Source organism: Nannobrachium achirus, assembly GCF_963921795.1.
Source record: "Nannobrachium achirus genome assembly, chromosome: 14".
NCBI lineage: Eukaryota > Metazoa > Chordata > Actinopteri > Myctophiformes > Myctophidae > Nannobrachium > Nannobrachium achirus.
Genome location: NC_137821.1, coordinates 55,306,285 through 55,325,441, shown reverse-complemented (window position 1 = coordinate 55,325,441; position 19,157 = coordinate 55,306,285). Strand labels below are relative to the sequence as shown.

Genomic DNA, 19,157 nt, shown 5'->3' with positions numbered 1-19,157 from the left:
GAGTTGGGTCTCATCTTTGGTGATGAGACCACAATATCCCTGTATTAGGGCAACCCCACGCTCTGCATGATCATTGACAACATTGATTGTCTTCATTACAGCCAGAGCTTCTTGGTAGTCCTCCCTGGTCTCCCACTCATCGGGATCAACATCAAGGAAGTCATCTGGGAGATCCATCAGTTTGAAGAGCACCTTGGATTTGGGAGATACAAAATCTTCAATGTTCTTCCTTGCAACTGTTCCAAGGTCAACAGTGATTCTCTTCATATGCCCCTGTTCATCCTCTTCATTTCCATCTTTCATGGCTCTCACCATCAGCCTCTTTGTTTGCGCACTCACTTGACTGTCAAACAGTGCAAGTCCGACGATCTCTGGAGCCAAATACCACAAGTGATTGGAGAACTTTTGAGAAGCAGCTTTAGACACCTCAGGATTTATTGATGCATATTCCAGCAACGATTTTAACAGTTGCAAGTCATTTAGTGGAGCGCTGACAGCAACAGGTGCCATCATCCATGCCTTCACATAAATGCAAACTGCAAAAATGCACAAATCCATGCATGCTTTTTCTTCCCTGCGGGTCAGTTTGAATTGGCCATAAAACATCCAGAAGACAGTCAAGTGAGTGCGCAAACAAAGAGGCTGATGGTGAGAGCCATGAAAGATGGAAATGAAGAGGATGAACAGGGGCATATGAAGAGAATCACTGTTGACCTTGGAACAGTTGCAAGGAAGAACATTGAAGATTTTGTATCTCCCAAATCCAAGGTGCTCTTCAAACTGATGGATCTCCCAGATGACTTCCTTGATGTTGATCCCGATGAGTGGGAGACCGGGGAGGACTACCAAGAAGCTCTGGCTGTAATGAAGACAATCAATGTTGTCAATGATCATGCAGAGCGTGGGGTTGCCCTAATACAGGAATATTGTGGTCTCATCACCAAAGATGAGACCCAACTCCAGTACTTGCTGCAAATTGTGCAGAACCATCGGCACAAGTATCACAAGTATCCTGATAGCCGAGACAAGTATCCCGATAGCCGCAAATCAACTTTAATTTATCAGTAACTACTAAGTTACTATATTGCAGTGACTTTCAGGGGTTTTGGGGGTAAACAAGTGGGGCTGTGTGCTTGTTGTGTTGTGAGTATGACTGAAGAGTGTGCAATAAAGTCATTCTCCACGTTACCTGAAAAATAGCAATTTGTCATTCTTTGCTTTGCTATTTCCTACAATACATTAATTCTGTTTTGATATATGACAAACATGTAATCAGATTTGTGTTTAGATTTGTAAGCTTAAAAAATATAATTTCTGTGCATAGTATAAGAATAATGTGTAATATATAACTTAAATGTGCAGGCAGTGCAGTGCAGTTCGATTTTGACCAATAAAATGTACAATCTTTGACTTGATTGAGCTACCTCTAAATATGCTTGAAATTCAACCAAATTTTAACCAAAGCAGTTTTTTGTACATAGGAACATAATTGGGGGGTAAGACTCAAGAAAATCAAAAAAAGGTAATTTAAGATCCACCCTAATATATATATGTTACAGTATGTTTGGGTAACTCAGGACGGTAAGAGTAAGAGCGCTTGTTTTGTCGTTCACCACACACTAATCACCACCAGATGGCGACGCAGCCAATTCAATAGTGAAGGCGCTGACGTCACTCGTTTGCGACTCTCTTTCTTTATTTACTAGCCTAGCCTAGCCTAGCCTAGCCTAGCTTAGCCATTAGCTCCATTGTAGTCACTTGGACAGGGCGTTTATCGTGGGCTTGCCCAGGCCATAAATATAACGATTGCATTCACCACGGCTTCGTAACTCGCGCGGCCGGCCCTGGCCTTCGCCGTCCGCTGGCCTTCGCGCCGCTTGCAATGTCGTGGACAATCGAGCGGCTCCGCCTGGAGGACGACAGGACGTTGTTATGGCGAGCGCTTGCTCCGCCCCGTGCGGCACCACGAGTGCTCCGTTTCTCGACCGTCCTGTTTCTCTAACAAACCGTGACATATATATATATATATATATTATGTACCAGACTGTAAACCACAAACTAGAAGTTTTTAATCTGTTAAATTCTTAATGCACTCCCTCCTCATTTTGTTGAATTAGATTTTTCTTAACTCAAGCAATATTCAGCAGACAAAGGGAGCAGATAACATTAAAACAGACAATTGAACAAAATGAGGGGGGATTGCATTAACAATTTAACATATTAAAAATTACTAGTTTACAGTCTGGTAAATATATATATATATAGATAGATAGATAGATAGATAGATAGATAGATAGATAGATAGATAGATAGATAGATAAAACAAATGGACTCAATTGTGTAATGCAGATGTTTAACAATCGTTTAACTCCTACAATGACAATGGCGTATTAAGAGGAGTTCAGCTCTAGTACTAATGGTTCTGAACTGTTTAATTTGCAAGGACCCCCTTAACTCTGAGAGGGTACAAATGGAACCAAATGGACCCTTATGGGTCCATTTGGTTCCATGTGTACAATGTCAGAGTTCCAGAACTCTTGTGGTAATTCAGGGCTATCTCTTTGTGTTTCTGGTCAAATTAAAACATTTGTATGTCCGTGGCAATTACACATTGTCTATATCCGTGGCAAAAATTTAATTTTTACAATAGAAGATGTCCACCACAAGCCAGCATGGTGATGACGCTCTGATAGGCAGCTGACTAAAAGACCAGACCAGGATTTCTGTACCCCTACGAGAGCTCAACTTCAGTCAAAATAAACTAAACTACTTTGCTACTCATCAAACCAAAGGTAGTTTTGTGTTGTTGAAAGTCTATTCTCAGCGGTGGGAAACATCTCAGTACCCCACCCACTCTGTAAAATACACTATTTTTGTCATGAAATAAAACGCATCCAACTCGACCGCCGCTTATTTCCCAGTTGTGTCTGCGGTGGCTCGCTCCCGGCTAGAGGTGGGTGTATTTTATTTCATGACAAAAATAATGTATTTTACAGAGTGGGTGGGGTGCTGAGAGGTTTCCCCCCGCGGAGAATATACTTTCAACAACGCAAAACTACCTTTGGTTTGGTGAGTAGTGAAGTAGTTTAGTTTATTTTGACTGAAGTTGAGCCCTCGTAGGGGTACAGAAATCCTGTTCTAGTCTTTTAGCCAGCCGCCTGACGCTCTGAACCAGAACATTTCTCCTACCCCTCTTTCCCTCATCCCTCTCTTCTCTATCCCTTCGACTCTCTCGCTGTACCTTCATTCCTCTCTTCCACCTCTCTCCCTTTTCCTCCTCTCTTCGTGTCCCTATACGTCCGTCCAGGTACGTGCACACATAGACATGAAAGATCTGTCTGTAAAAGTGCCTTCTCCAGACCATGAATGCCGTTTTTACTATGGTGAAAGAAAAGCAAATGTCCTCTTTCCATGCCATACCTGAAGACAGCATTCAAGAGAACTGCCTTGTCCAAACTCACCTGAACTTGAATGCAGCATCTTATGTTGAAAGGATGTCCCTCTTTGTGTAGAAATCCATGTTGTTACGCCACATCTCCAGTATAGACTTGATGATGCTTAGTTCAGTGTGGTGTCAAACACTGAAATTAGGGGGACTGCCCATAAGTCCGAAATCTCATTAGTTCGAATTTAGTTAAAGGGATATTCCACTTTCCATTCCATTTTTTCTTCATTCAGTATTTAGGTATTTGATGTAAATGTTACCAGGCCCTCCAGGCCCAGGGCCTCTCCCCACACACACTCATTGTAACTTCAAACTCCATTTTAACCATGATAGATTCATTCAATGACAAAAAGTTTTTTTGAAAGTGGAATATGCCTTTAAGGTTAGGTTTTAGGGTTAGGTTTAGTTATAGTTTTACTGAGGTTAGGGTTTGGGTTAGGTTTAGGCATAGTTTTAATGAGGTTAGGGTTAGGTTTAGGTTTAGCCATATTATTTTTCACCAGGTTAACACCACCAGATTCTGACTAATGAGAACATGAGGAACAATGAGATTTCAGACCAATGCCATGGCACCGAAAACAGCTAAAATAAAAGGCAGAAAACAGCCGAAATATCGAAAATAGCAGACGTCCGAGCTCACCAGGGCCAGATTAACCCTTCATGGTGCCCTGGTGCTTGGACCGTGTTTGGTGCCCCCCCCCCCCCCCCCCCCCCCCCCCCCCCACGCGCGCGCTGGCGACCTGCGGTAGCCGCTGGCGCGGATACACACGGCTGCTTAGACATAGATAGGAACAGAGAAAGTCATTATGAGGACGCACACACACACACACACACACACACACACACACACACACACACACACACACACACACACACACACACACACACACCACTGCTCACTTCAAACTCTTCAGTCTCATTTGTTATATGAGATACATAAAGGTTTCCTGTGCAAATAAGCCTTAAAGCTTACTAGGATATCCTTTTAGTTGACCTTGTACCAGTGAACGTTGAAACTGTACCTTTTCCTATGCAAACTTATAATAGTCTTCAATCAATCAAACAATCGGGATAGATAGCACCTTAACTCTGCAGCCAGCACTGAGGCGCTCCAACCAGTTGTGCATACTACTAGTATCCACCAAACATTTCCTCAAAACTCTTAAGTGTAACCACTAACCAGTCATTACAGACAGCAACGTTAGCTTAGCTTAGCTTAGCTCATGTGTTTACAGTGAAAAACACTACAAACACTAATACCGGTAATGTAATTTCCTCTTCATAGCACTTAAAACATGTATGTATTCTCCACATATTTACCTGAAACAGGGAGAAGAGTGTATGGAACAACACAGATGTCTTCTCTCATTCAAAGGTCTGTAGCATAGCAGACTCCATCTCAGAGTAGGTCATTACAGGCATTACTAGCCGATTCTCTTCACTATAGAAATACTATGAAATACAATGAATCAACTAGGGAAAAAGAAGGAAAGAAGGGGGGCACTGGGAAAACCACTCCTACAAACAAACCTCCTCGCTAATGGGGAGGAGGGAAAAAAAAGATGTGGGGAAAAAAGCATGCTTGAGCCTTGAGGATGGTGCCCCCTTGTGGTTTGATGCCCCGTGCTGCAGCGCCTTCAGCCCGTGCATAAGTCCGGCCCTGGAGCTCACAACACGTCGCAGCGCTATTTTCGATATTTCCACTAAAAGGCTCTTTTGGAATTGTCAGCCCCTGCCTCTCTCATTCTCTGCACGTCCCTTGCGTCCGTCCAGGGACGACAAGAAGGACGCGTTGAAGTTCTACACAGACCCCTCCTACTTCTTCAACCTGTGGAAGGAGAAGATGCTGCAGGCTACCGAGGACAAGCGCAAGGAGAAGAGACGACAGAAGGTACGCGGGGAGATTGTGTGTGTGTGTGCGCGCGCGTGCGTGTGTGCGTGCGTGCGTGTGTGCGTGCGTGCGTGCGTGCGTGCGTGCGTGCGTGTGTGTGTGCGTGTGTGTGTGTGTGTGTGTGTGTGTGTGTGTGTGTGTGTGTGCGCGTGTGTGTGTGTGTGTGTGTTAGGGATGGGACGATATGAAAATGTCCTATCACGATTATTGTGACAAAGTAAGTCGTGACTTAGGATATTATCGCGATAATCAAAATCCATTATCCTGGGGCGGAACATTTGCCAAAAAATAGAGCAAGTACCTTTTGCCAATTATAGAGGGTTTAAGTGCAGCTCTGCAAATGCAGCTCTGCACATAAAAGGTGAATTGATCCCAGTGCATGACAGAGGACGTTATCACGATGAATTAAATCTCCACGATATAATTATCTTGAGTGTTTTTTAATCACGATAAACGATAATATCGCTTATCTTCCCATATAAAGTTCTCAAATTCTAATTATTAAATATCGTGACATTAGATATTGCGATATTGAGTGCATTGTTTATTTTTTTCCCAACCCTAGTGAGAGTCAGTCAATCAGTCAGTCAGTCAGTGACGACTAGGTCAGTGGATGTGACAGTACACATTTCAAAGGATTGATGTGTGTTTCAGTGAATGAATAAGGTGTGCGTGCGTGCGTGCGTGCGTGCATGCGTGCGTGAGTGCGTTTGTGAATACGTGAGTGCATGTGTACTGTATATGTGATGAATGATGTTTCTGTGTGTAATAACACAGAATTCAGCATGCGTGCGTGCATGCAAAGTATGCGTGAATAAACTTTTTTCCCTGCCTACTTGTCATATTATTATTTTATTGCTGAATTATTTTCACGTTGTCTTTATTTAGCATCGCATTGTCATGCTTTGTTATGTAATTTGGTTGCGAGTACAGCAGCACTTGGTCAGTCACCAAATGAGAATTATGATGAACCGTTTTGCATTCTTTACTAAATTACAACATTTTAATGCTATATTCTCTATATTATGTCCTGATAATCAATCCATTTCCAGGTGTTTGTTGTGATTTAGCAGAATATCAAGCAATGCTGTTCCAATACAAACGTATCAACGGGAGAATATATATGAATATAAAGTGTGTTATATATCGTCACTGTCTGGCCAAAGCCCCTTAACTATTTTTTTTTTTTGTTTTTAGATTTTTTTGGGGGGCTATTGAACACCCTTTACATCTGAGTGTTGGTTAAAATAATATTGAACCAATGGAAAGTAGTAAAAAGTGCTTGGGACAAAACCTCCTAACTCCACACTTTCTGCCAAACCAGCTAACTCCACCCGATTGGCCCTCTCTTTCTTTTTCATAAATATGTGCTATTGAACACCCTTTATGTCTGTGTGTTTGTTAAAATAATATTGAACCAATGAAAAGTAGTAAAAAGCCCTTCGGTCAAAACCTCTTAACTCCACTTGAGCTCATGCATTTCCCCGAAAATGAACATTTTGGAGTTAGGAGGTTTCGGCCCGACAGCAGAGATATGGATATTCTTGTTACGGTACATTTGCTCAAATGTGAGATTTGTCCTCCACATTTACCCATTTTAACTATTTTATTGCATAGCTAGTCTGTTTTTAGTGTGGATTCCTTTTTTGCTTCGGGCTCAAAGCTTCTTTGTAATGTTAAACGAACCACCCAAGTGGAAAGACGTCCGCACTCCAAAAGTGACGACGCAAGACAAAAAAAGGCTCATATTATGTGAAACGTTTAATCTGGCTAACGCACTTCGGCAGATTTTTATCTGTTATAGTTTCCTCTGCAGCAGAGCATTAGAGATGGGATTTATGGCTCTTTGAAGTGAGCCGGATCTCTGGGATACGTTCCTTTCAAAGAGCCATTCAAAAGACTGTCTCATTTTAGTTACTTTAGTTATTCAGTTACTTTGTAGATTTTGATTATAAATCACTTCAACCCTATATACACTTCGGCCACATATATACATTTCCGCCATTTGAAAATAGCCGATCTACAAGCTCGCAATGTGTCGCCTTGCGACGCATTGTGAGCTTGTAGATCGGCTATTTTCCAATGATGTTTCTACATTTTATTCATTGGAAAACCTGTGAAACGGGACATTCTTTATTGGTGCTTTAAGTCCATTTTGATACCAATACTTTTGTACTTTGACTCAAGTACATTTTAATTCCAAACTTCTACGTGGGGCAGAGTATTTTCTACATTGCAGTATTGATACTTTTACTTAAGTAAAGAATGTTTGTACTTTTCCCACCACTGTTCATTTAGAAAGGAACAGCTCCTTATACTGCGAACCGGACACCATCGTTCATTCCAAAGAGTAGCTCAAAAGACTTGATTTGTTCGCGAACGTCCCACCTATACTGAGCACCCGCAGCTCAAAAAGCACCTGGTCTTTTATCTCTTCTTCGTAATGCATTTTATTATAATATCTGGACAAGTGCTGCTGTATATCCTGTACGTATGCTTTATATACCGTTGTTTCCGGTTGAGATTGGCACATTTCCTGGGGCAAGCTGCCCAGATCACACATGTCACACAGGTCTTCTTATTTATTTTTTTTCACTCTCAAAAAGTATCTGCAATGTAGTGCATTTGAAACTACATTGCAGTGCACATCAACATTTTATTGTTGATTATTTTCTGTTTATTTCGTTGCTGAGTGAGGTCAGCAGACAAAGTGACGTGAGTGAGATGAAAAGGCTTGGGTGAAATGTGCCAATCTCAACGGGAAACCTCGGTACAAATATGTTTTGTCTCTGCTCCCAGCATTAGCAATGTCATTTAATTTAATGCTTTTTAAGGTTTGTTCTGCTTTGTTTGCTTGTTTTATAACTTCCCTCCCTTTCCCCCCACTGGAAAGCTCGGTAGAACCTAGCGGATATACGCCACAGAAAAGCCACTCGACCTCCAAGCTGCCCTATAGCCGTCCTTCAGCCACACGTCCTGCTACTTCACACACACCTCTCTCTATCTCTCTCCACCTTCCATTTACATGTCTTTCTTTTGTGTTCATAGTTTTATAACGTTGCCTCCTTTCTTTTCTTTTTCTCAAAGTTTTCTCTAAAAAAGATAAGGCTGAAGTCCAAATATGGACCAAACACTATAGTAACTAGTCCCTGCAAGCCAAATGGCGTCATGATGACGTTATGATAACGTCATCCGGTGATGTTCAGAACTAGGCCAGACCACAGCCCATATGGAATGATCTTGACGTCATTACCAGGACGTCATATGGACTTTTTTTGTTTGACAGGATCATTGTTATTGTTTGTAATGTTAGTTGAAATATGACCATGTGAGGTTTTATTCTGGGACATATCTGACTAGTTATGATATTAATCTGGCCTTGATTGGACCCTCTCTGATTAATCCAAGTTGTCCGTTTTCGTGGGCAGGATTTATGTTGGTTGAAATCAAGTGATATTCTAGGACAGATCTGACTGGCCCCGATCCAGACGTCACCGATTGGTCCAGGTCCTGACCGTGCTTGCTGGCGTATGATCAGAACATAGACCCATTATGTAATTATTTGAATTCAATTAAATCACTTACCCTACCTTTAGGAATCGTCAGACCTTTAAGAGGGAATCATTAAGCAACCGCAATCATTACAATCCTAAATGATCTGAACCCCTATTGGTTACTCAGAAGGCAACCTACATCTGTCCCCTCATCCCACTACTCCCCTTCTCCCCGGTGTTTCCCAGCTCTGGAACTCCATGCCGTTACTGGTTTTCCATCTTACCATGACGCTAATTGCATTCACCTGGTATCCTTTGCGGTTCAGAGGCTAGTTAGCCATGGTAGGATGGAAAACCAGTCCTGCGGACCGGAGTCGGGAACACTAAACCTTCCTGGCATATTATGGTTCCACACGGTTGACTAACCTCTCCCCACATCACTCCCTCTCTTTTCTGAGTTGAATCCACCAGGTTGTATTTTTCCATGTTTTCTACCTGCTCATCTCTCTCTCTCTCTCTCTCTCCCTCCCTCTCTCTCTCTCTCTCTCTCTCTCTCTCTCTCTCTCTCTCTCTCTCTCTCTGCTCTCTCTCTCTCTGCTCTGTCTAACCCATGAGGTTTTTGGTGTGTGTATCTCCCATGTTCTCCATAGAGTTGTCCGGCCCACCCCGACAGGCCTCACTCCAGACAACAAGCCCCACCCAGGAGCCCCCTGTCCAGCTCTGTAAGACAACCCCCCTACCCGCCCCCACGACCCCTCTAAACCCCCCCTCCACTCCTGAACCCTGCACCCGATCTGTCACAGATTAGATGGACAGATTTGTCAAACACTTAGGGTCGATTCATACTCCACTTTAGAGGCTACCTAATTTATTTCGGTTCGGCTCTGTTTAAACTATGATATGGAGTCATTCAGAGCCGAATTGATGACGTTACCCCCCCCCCCCCCCCCCCGATCCTCTGAATGACGCCATATCATAGTTTAGACGGAGCCAAAACGAAATAAATTAGGCTCTAAAAGTGGAGTATGAATCGACCCTTATACGAATCAACACACACAAACGCACACACACGCGCACGCACGCGCGCACGCACACACACACACACACACACACACACACACACACACACACACACACACACACACACACACACACACACACACACACGCGCGCGCGCATTTCCTCTCTCTTACACTCCACACTGTCCCTTGTTGTGTCTTTTGCGTCAGCGTGTGTTTCCTTTTCTCAGCCTTTCCCCCTTACCTCCTTTTCTCACCACCATCTCTCCAGCTCCTCCATGGCTTTAATAGCTCGGTCTGGTTTGGTTTGGTTTGGTTCCTTGTCTTGTCTTCGTGGAGTCTGGGCGTCTCGCCCGCTTGTCTACCAGTGTGTCTAAACGTGTAAGCCTTGATAGTGCGTAGAATAGGTGTGCGTGTGTGTGTGTGTGTGTGCACGTGTGTGGGTGGTGGCGGGTCCTTCTTCCTTCCTGTAGCACTGAAACTGATACTCGGTTTCACTGATTGTCTTCTTCCACCTTTCCTTGTTTCTCTTGCTTTCTCCTTAAAGGACCACTCCGCCCTAAATAATGTCTAGGCTCATTGTCCTGCTTATATTTAACCCAAATGACTCGCCGTGGGGTCTATAGAGCGTCGCAGCGGACGTGGTTTCCTGGTGCCACTTAATATCCCCCATTCATTCTCGCCATAGACTTTTACAAAAATATTTATAACAATTATGTTAAGCCTCAAACCAAGCCATCCAAGATGGCAGTGAATCATGACCATACAACCTTTGATCCTATGTGAAAACATATTTTAATATTACATTATTTGATATACTACATTTAATAACTACCCTTTGTTTAGCGATTTTCAAAATGTTCTTTTTATAGAAACAAAGGTTGTATGGTCATGATTCACTGCCATCCTGGATGGCTTGGTTTGAGGCAGTCTATGGGAGAAGTGATAACTACGGTACCTCCTTCTCTGGCCTCCTGAAAGGTGAGTTCAAGTGATAGGCTCCACTCTAAGCTATGAGAGCTGCTGGTAGTTAGGGAAAGTTAGCCTCTAGCTACATCAATCTGGGAACTAAATCTAAATGACTAGCTTTCTTCACAAATGTGTTCTACTAGGTGTCTACTATCACCTCTGAACTTTGTCAAACCCAACTCCCTTGACATACTTTGTGGGAGCCAATCAAAGTTGGGGGTATCGGGATACCCAGGGCCTGGGATTAAAGGGGGAAAAATAAAAAATGGCCAATATGAACGTATGAAGTGTGTAATTAGGGTATTGTTGGGCTGCTGAATCCATTCCAACCATTAGTTATAAGTAAAAATGACTCTTGGCCATAAAAAAGGCCTAATTGGCTAAGGCTTAGCCAATCATGTAATTCGAGTTCACCTGTGTCCTCTTAGTCCCTATGTTTTAAACCCTGTGTTTGAATGTTCCTTGTCAGATTGTATCATGTTATCCTGTGTGTCATGTGTGATTACCAACCTGATCTTGAATAGTTTTCATGAATTCAAACACTACTCCAACCTTTTTTTTATTGCCAATATTATATGTCTCATGGCCTATTTTATGGCCAAGGAGTCATTTTAACTGAAAACGAATGGTTGGAATGGATTCAGCAGCCCAAAAATACCCAAATTACACTCCTCATACGCTCATATTGGCCATTTTTTATTTTTCCCCCTTTAATCCCAGGCCCTCGGGATACCCAATAACTTTGATTGGCTCCCACAAAGTATGTCAAGGGAGTTGGGTTTGACAAAGTTCAGAGGTGATAGTTGACACCTAGTAGAACACATTTGTGAAGAAAGCTAGTCATTTAGATTTAGTTCCCAGATTGATGTAGCTAGAGGCTAACTTTCCCTTACTATGGGTTCTGCTGGGGAAACCAGACAACAGGGGCATTTCTGCCTAATAGACCCCATGGACAGTCCTTTGGGATCAATATAAGTAGGAAAATGAGCCTAGATGTTTATGTTAGGGCGGAGTTGTCCTTTAATTTCTCCCTAATCCCTCTTTCTTACCTTCTGCCCGAGTTATATTTAGCTGCACGCAGGTGTCATGTGTCCGGAAAAAAAAACAGCCGATCTTGTAAGATTTTGGGCGGGCGACACCCTCCCGCGCAGACAGCTATAACTCAGGCTTTCGCTGCTGACGGTGCATTTAATCTCCATTTCTTTGCCTCTCTCTGTCTCTCTCTCTCTCTCCAGGAGCAGCAGAAACAGGTTGAGGACCCCAGCAGGGAGGTGAAGAAGGTCAGTCTGGAATAGAGATGGGACGATATGAAAATGTCATATCACGGTTACTGTGACCAAAGACATTGCGATTCATGATATTATCGAATATCCCCATCATCCATTATCCTTGACATTTGCCAAAAAATAGCCGATCTACAAGCTCCCAACGCGTCAACGTGAGCTTGTCGGTCTGCTATTTTTGGTGAAGAGAGTTGGGGTGGATTGAAAATTAACTCAAGTACAGTGCAACTCTGTTTTTACTAAGCATAGTGTTTTGCTAAGCATTCACTAAATCAGTGGTTTAACTGGATTGATATTGATGAATTCCAAATACTATACTGAGGGACCCCGGGACTGATGAATTAACCTTATTTCCGCTCCGAACTGATATGTTCCACTATCAATCTATCAAAGTATAACATTATGAAGTTAGGCACCGTTCACACTGCATTTTGGCAACGAGAATTCCGCAAAAGGGAAAGTCAGATAGGCCTTCCGTTCAGACGACAACGGCATTTTCGGGGGTTAAAAACGGAACGATCTTGAAACGCAGAGTAGGGTGGAAAAGCTGACTCCTCTCTCCCCTCGCGTCACCGTGTGTGCAAGAGAAACGCAAGAAGGAACAACGCATGCTAAGCCTTTTCTCTCCTACTAATACATACTGAAAGCCCACATTAGTGTTATGCCTTGCTGGCCGAGTGGTTAAGAAAAATGTTTAGCGATCCAAGTGCCCCGGGTTCACGTCCCGCTCGGTCTTTTCTTTCCGCAATTTTTTTTCTGCGATAAAGTTATTATTATTATTACATTATTATCCATGACGGGGGGATGAGCCGACTCAGCGCCGTTACCGAGTTATGCGAATAATGTAATAATAATAATAACTTTATCGCAGAAAATCGCAGAAAGAAATGGCCGAGCGGGACACAAGCAGTTGGATCGTAAAAGTATTTTCTTAACCTTTCAACCAGCAAGGCTCAATGCTGAGTGGGGCTTTCTGTATATATTACTAGAGAAAAACCCGATCATACGTTGTTGCTTCTTGCGTTTCTCTTGCTCACACGGTGACATGGACACTACATCATTTCAGCTTCATATGAACGCTTGATAAAAAGACAAAACGCAACGGAAATATCCCGGGACCTCGCCGTTTTCTCTGCAGAGCGTTGCCGTATGTACGGGGCCTTAAAGTAACACTGATTACTGACACATTGCAGGTACGCAAGGCTCGTAACCGCCGCCAGGAGTGGAACGTCCTGGCGTACGACAAGGAGTTCAGACCGGACGCCAGGCTGACCCCCTCCCCCTACCATGGCATGTCCTCTGAGGGCTCCCTGTCCCCGGACAGCAGGTCTGGACGCACACACACACACACACACGCACGCACACACACACACACACACACACACACACACGCACGCACACACACACACGCACGCACACACACACACACACACACGCACACACACACACGTGCACGCGCACGCACACGCACACATTATTTTGTCATAATCGTCATAATCGTTTCCATGTTGAAAAATATTCATATATTTTCAAACATTTAAGAAAATAGTGGAAATAGCAGATCTACAAGCTCACAACGCGCCGCGATGCGACACGTTGTGAGCTTGCAGATCGGCTAAATGACAAAAAATGTGACAGCCCTACACACAAGACACATGCACACTATAAAGCTTCACATAGCATGAAGTCACACTGTAATCCAGCTCTCTGCTGACCTCTGTTGGAGCAGGAGAGTACTGTAGGTAGTTTGCAACCTATACTCTGACAATCAAGACAGGTGTGGTGTCCATTGTCTAAAATGACCTTTGTACATTGTTAAGATTGTTTATATCAATCAAACAACTCAAGAAAAATTAATTATAATCAAATTTGCCAGAAATTGCAGGGGTCTGACCAGTTGCAGACCGGTGCCATTTGGAGATAATAGAGTTGCATTGGTGTGGACCGGCCGGTGTGGTCTCAACCCCCAGAATATGCACCTTTTGAATACTTCATTGTACAAGAATGTTGTGCCAAAATTGCCCCAAAACCTGATCTACAAGGTATCGGTAGATTCGATACTTATCTTTTCATAAACACAACTGTCCTGTGTGCAAAGGGCTTAACTCTGGGGCAGCCCGGGATTGAACTGGGAACTTTCCGGTTGCCAAACGGCCACTCTACCCCAATTGTACCCAAACTAGTGAAAAAAGCTTTTGTTCACCCTTTTTTTTCACTAGTTTTAATTATTATATTTTGTTATATATATGGAATTTTTTAGATTTGCTTGTTTGTTGTAAAAATGTATACAATTATTATATTATTTGTGTAGGAAAAGAAAATTCGATTTTTACTCGAGTCGTGACGCATAAAACTTGGTTTTTGACCTGCACGTGGGTCCCGACCCACCGTTTGAGAGTTGTCATTAATCTCCAGTGATGGGCAAACTACTAGGAAAATGTAGTTACCTAAGCTACACGTTACACTCCATTAAATATAGATAAAGCTACAGCGAGGCTATCCCCAAAGAAATGTAGTTACCTATAAGCTATAAGCTACATGGCAAAAGTATAGCTGGCCAAATCGACACTACTTTTTCTTATTTATTTCGGGTATTAAAATGTCTTCAAGTTCTCAAATTGTCACTTCACTGTCATCTGGGGATCCCCCTGGGGGGGGGGGTCTTGAATGTCCCCTCACTATTGGGGACACTATTGCAATTGACTGGTCCATTTATTTTTTGTATTTTTCCCAACCGTGATGGGCAAGCTATTTGGGAAATGTAGAAAGCTATATTACTAGTTACTCTGATTAAATATAGAGCTAAAACTACTCTACAAGCTATCCCCAGAGAAATTCCGTTACTCTACTTAGAAATGTAGTTAAGGTAGCTTAGCTCAGTGTTTCTCAACCACTGTGCCTGGGGACCTTTGGTGTGCCCCTGAGAAGGAAACTGCTTGAAAGCCAGTATTGTATTTATCATTTTAAAAATGATTTAAACTAGTGAAAACAGCCGATCTACAAGCACTGTGTGCTTGTAGATCTGTCTGCTGTTTTCACTACTGTTGTGCGACAGCCTTGTATGATGAAGCAGGGCTTTACTTTGCGAAGAAACGTAAAAATTTGAAACTTGGAGATAGTACAAGGTTTCTTTCCGACAGTGACGATATTTACACCCCCGCATGGATTCTTTGGACATGAAAAGTGTGCCCATGCAGAAAAAGGGTTGAGAAACACTGGCTTAGCTACTTGTAGCTAGCTACTGCCCATCACTACTAACCTCTCCCTTCAACAGATCCGTGGCGTCCGACTCGTACCCGGCCAGCCCCAACAACAACACCCAGCCGGCGGGGGCGGCCCACCCGGCCGACCCGCACGCCCGCGAGCTCATCAACGCGGCGGCGGCCGCCGCCGCCCAGACGCAGTCGCTGGACCGGGTGCTGCGGCCCGCGGGCCCCGGCGCCGGGGCGGCCGGGCGCCACGTGGCCTCGCTGGGGAGGACCCCGTCGGGCCACGGGGGAGGGGGAGCCGGAGACCCCACGGTCAACGGGCCCAGGCAGCAGTCTGTCAAGGAGTACAGGGCCGCGCACAGGTGAGAGAGAGGGTCTATTTATTTTTTGTGTGGGGGGCAGTGGTGGAAAAGTAAAAGTATCAATACTGCAATATAGAAATACTCTGTTACAAATCCGGCTGAAATCCGGCAAGTCTGGCTGCCTTGTGTGCCACACATCTCCAACGAGCCATCACAGTGTCTCTACATCATAACATAACAGCTGGGTTTCTCACTTTCTCATAGTGAACTAGGGCGCCCAATAACACCAGTCCAGGGTGCCTCAGAATACTTTGATAATATTTAGAATGTATCAATATTACTTCAGTTAACCCACTTTAGACCCTCTAATGCCTCATGCTTGCTTTGTAAAACACCCCTGAGTTGCACTGTACTTTATTTTTCCATACACCAACTCTCTTCACCAAAAATAGCCTATCTACAAGCTCTTGTAGCATCTTGTAGTGAGCTTGTAAATCTGCTGCTTTTGGTGAATATCCCCTTAGAATAGGGATGCTGGGGTTTAGTGATTGAATGCCAAGTATAAACGTTTATTTCAAATCTGTCCTAATGAAAGATTTAAGGGAGCCTCCGCACACTCAAGATTTAAGGGAGCCTCCGCACACTCAAGATTTAAGGGAGCCTCCGCACACTAAAAAGTGTGCAAAATCATGTTCTTTATTTTCAGTTAAATAAAGTGCAAGCTTTTGGTCATAGACCTTCTTCAGGCATGCAGCACCTCGATGAGCGGTGGTCCTTTCACTATTAATCTGTCCTAATGGAAGCAGATATCTTCTCAAGTTGTTACATGTTTGTTAGGCCTATTATGGACAGTATTTGTTATTATTCCAAATAATAATAAATATGCTGCATTTGCATGAAGCAAGTATTTGTCTACTCCCATGTTGATAGGCCTATGAGTATTAATGTCTGTTTAAGGTAGATTTAGAACAGACACAAAATATGTGATTAATTTGCGATTAAGTACGACCAATCATGCGGTTAATCTGATTAAATATTTTAATCGACTGACAGCCTTAGTATAAATGTATGCTTGCTACTGTGAGTTGATCAGATAACCTAAACTAAACTAAACTTCCTCTCTCTCTCTCTCCCCCAATCCCCAACAACAACCAACAGCGGCCAGCCCTCCTCCATCCCGGAGTACTACATCCCGCCGGCGCCGCCTCCCCCGCCTCCCCCCGCCATCCCCTCCGCCCAGACGGCGTTCGACGGGGCCCCCGCCGGGGCCCAGCAGCAGCCCCACCACCTGCCCGCCGCCCCTCCCCCCGCCCCTGGCCCCGCCCCCTCCGCCCTGCCCCCCTCCTCCTCCCGCCCCTACTCCCCCTCCCCTCCCCCGCCGCCCGCCAACTACGTGCCCAGCCCCGCGCACCCCCCGCCCGCCGCCCCTCCCCCGCCTCCCCCCGGGATGCCCCCCGGTGGTGGCCACCCCCACCACCCGTCCCAGCAGATGCTGCACGCCGCCGCCGCCCACGCGTCCCCGGGCGGCGGCGTGGACGGCGCCCCCATGCCCTCCGCCAGGAAGGCCGCCGCCGCCATGCTGGGCATGATCCCCATGAGCGACGCCCGCTCCGACCTTCTGGCCGCCATACGCAGAGGTGAGTGCAGCGCTGTGCGGCGAGCTAGATAGGAGGGGAACATCGTGGGGAACGATAACAGTGGTTCTTAACCTGGGGGTCGGGAGACTTGGAGAAATTATTTTGTGGGGGTCCCCAGATGATTAACTTTATGTGCAACATTGTTTTCTCACAGTAAACAAGCCAACATCAAGTTTGTGTGAAGAGGTATTTTGCACATTTCTAAAGTGACAATTTAAGGCCATTTCAATACCTCTAAAATGGCAAATTAAACATTGGCCAAATTGTCAAAATTAGAGGCAGACATTTTGAAAATAAAATTTCTTTTTTTTTTAAGAATTATTACTAAAAAATGAAAAAGGGTTATTTGAAAAACACGGCCTGCTGACATATTAGGAGGGTAGTATGAGTGGGTCACCAGATGTAAATAATGCGTGTTTCTAATGAATCTATCATGGTTAAAATGGAGTTTGAAGTTACAATGGGTGTGTATGGGGAGAGGCCATGGGCCTGGAGGGCCTGATAACAATCAAATATCTAAATATTGATTCATGCTAATTAAAAACTGTTCAGGGTGTTCATAAAAGCCTGATTAGACGATAAAATGACCAAAAGTTTTTTTTATTTTTTTATTTTATTGGAATATCCCTTTAACACTTTCTTTACACTTTTTTGGAGAAAAAACATATCTTCCTCCAGGTATTATCATAATACCTGACAACGCACCAAATTCTGGGCCCTGGGTACAAGGATTCACTGCAGGCCCCCCATGAATGTTCTTCATAGGGGGAGGGGGTTTAACCCATTTAGACTGGGAACGCATTAGTACGCATTATTTTGTGCTTTAACCATTGAAATAGCAGATATACAAACTCAATCTACAAACTGCAAGCTTGTAGATCTGCTATTTTTGAAAAATCTTTGAATATTTTTTACCCAATTCTATAAATGTCTTCTAAATTTGTTTTATCGCGTTTACCGTGCTAAAATGTAGGGCATGCGTATGCATGGGGGCATGCGTACAAGTGGCTAAATATGTCTTTTTAGACACAATAAGCCAGCAGTTTCTTAATTGCTATTTACAGTAACACTTCTAGCCCCCATAAGTCACATCCAACCATGAAAGGTTGCGTTGTATCTTGGGAATGGGCTTATTCTGTGTAAAATGACATATTTAGCCACTTGTGCACATGCCCCCAACCACTGAAATAAGAATCCCTAAAACAATAGAATGAAGTAAATGAAATAATTTTAACACTCATCTTTTATATTCTTTAATTACAATCTAAAATATGAACCCTTCTTGTAAAACACACAAGTTGTCCTTTAAGGCCCCTCCACCTTGGGCCCTAGTAACTCAGTCCCACTCCCCCCCCCCCCCCCCCCCCCCCTTGTGACGCCCCTGGTGCTAACAACCTGTCCTCCTCCTCGTCCCAGGCATCCAGCTGAGGAAGGTGCAGGAGCAGCGGGAGCAGGAGGCCAAGCGGGAGCCCGTGGGCAACGACGTGGCCACCATCCTGTCCCGCCGCATCGCCGTGGAGTACAGCGAGTCCGACGACGACTCGGACCCCGACGAGAACGAGTGGTCCGACTAGAGAGGGGGGACCCCGGAAAGGGAGGGAGGGAGGGAGGGAGGGTGGTGGTTCAGCCTGGGGGGCCTGGAGGGAGGAGGGGTGGTCCGAACGGGACACGAGGGGAGGGAAAACAATGGGGTTTGTGAGGGTGGTGATGGTGGTGAAGGCCTTATCATAGTCCGTGGTGAAGAGCTATCACCTCACATTTTTAGGTGATAAGCTATCACCTAAAAATGAGGTAACAAGTGGAGGCCATCATAGTCACGGCTAGGGTCCCTTCACTTTTCAGGGTTTGATCCGGTCGGGAGCAGAAACCACTCTACGTCATGTTGTAGTACTCAAGGACTACAATTTG

The 19,157-nt window shown here is 44.3% G+C and overlaps 1 protein-coding gene across 1 annotated transcript in view; it reads left to right on the top strand.

The window, feature by feature from the left end:
* LOC308298149 (actin-binding protein WASF3-like) overlaps window positions 1-18,823 on the top strand; it is a gene marked incomplete at both ends in the record, with an annotated part of 22,996 nt that extends 4,173 nt beyond the window's left edge. Inside the window, 7 exons of the mRNA XM_080741705.1 lie at window positions 5,219-5,336; window positions 9,481-9,552; window positions 12,054-12,098; window positions 13,295-13,428; window positions 15,376-15,672; window positions 16,771-17,249; window positions 18,666-18,823. Coding sequence (XP_080597831.1) covers window positions 5,219-5,336; window positions 9,481-9,552; window positions 12,054-12,098; window positions 13,295-13,428; window positions 15,376-15,672; window positions 16,771-17,249; window positions 18,666-18,823 — 1,303 coding nt within the window. The remainder of the gene's footprint in view (window positions 1-5,218; window positions 5,337-9,480; window positions 9,553-12,053; window positions 12,099-13,294; window positions 13,429-15,375; window positions 15,673-16,770; window positions 17,250-18,665) is intronic.
* Between the last annotated feature and the right edge of the window lie 334 nt (window positions 18,824-19,157).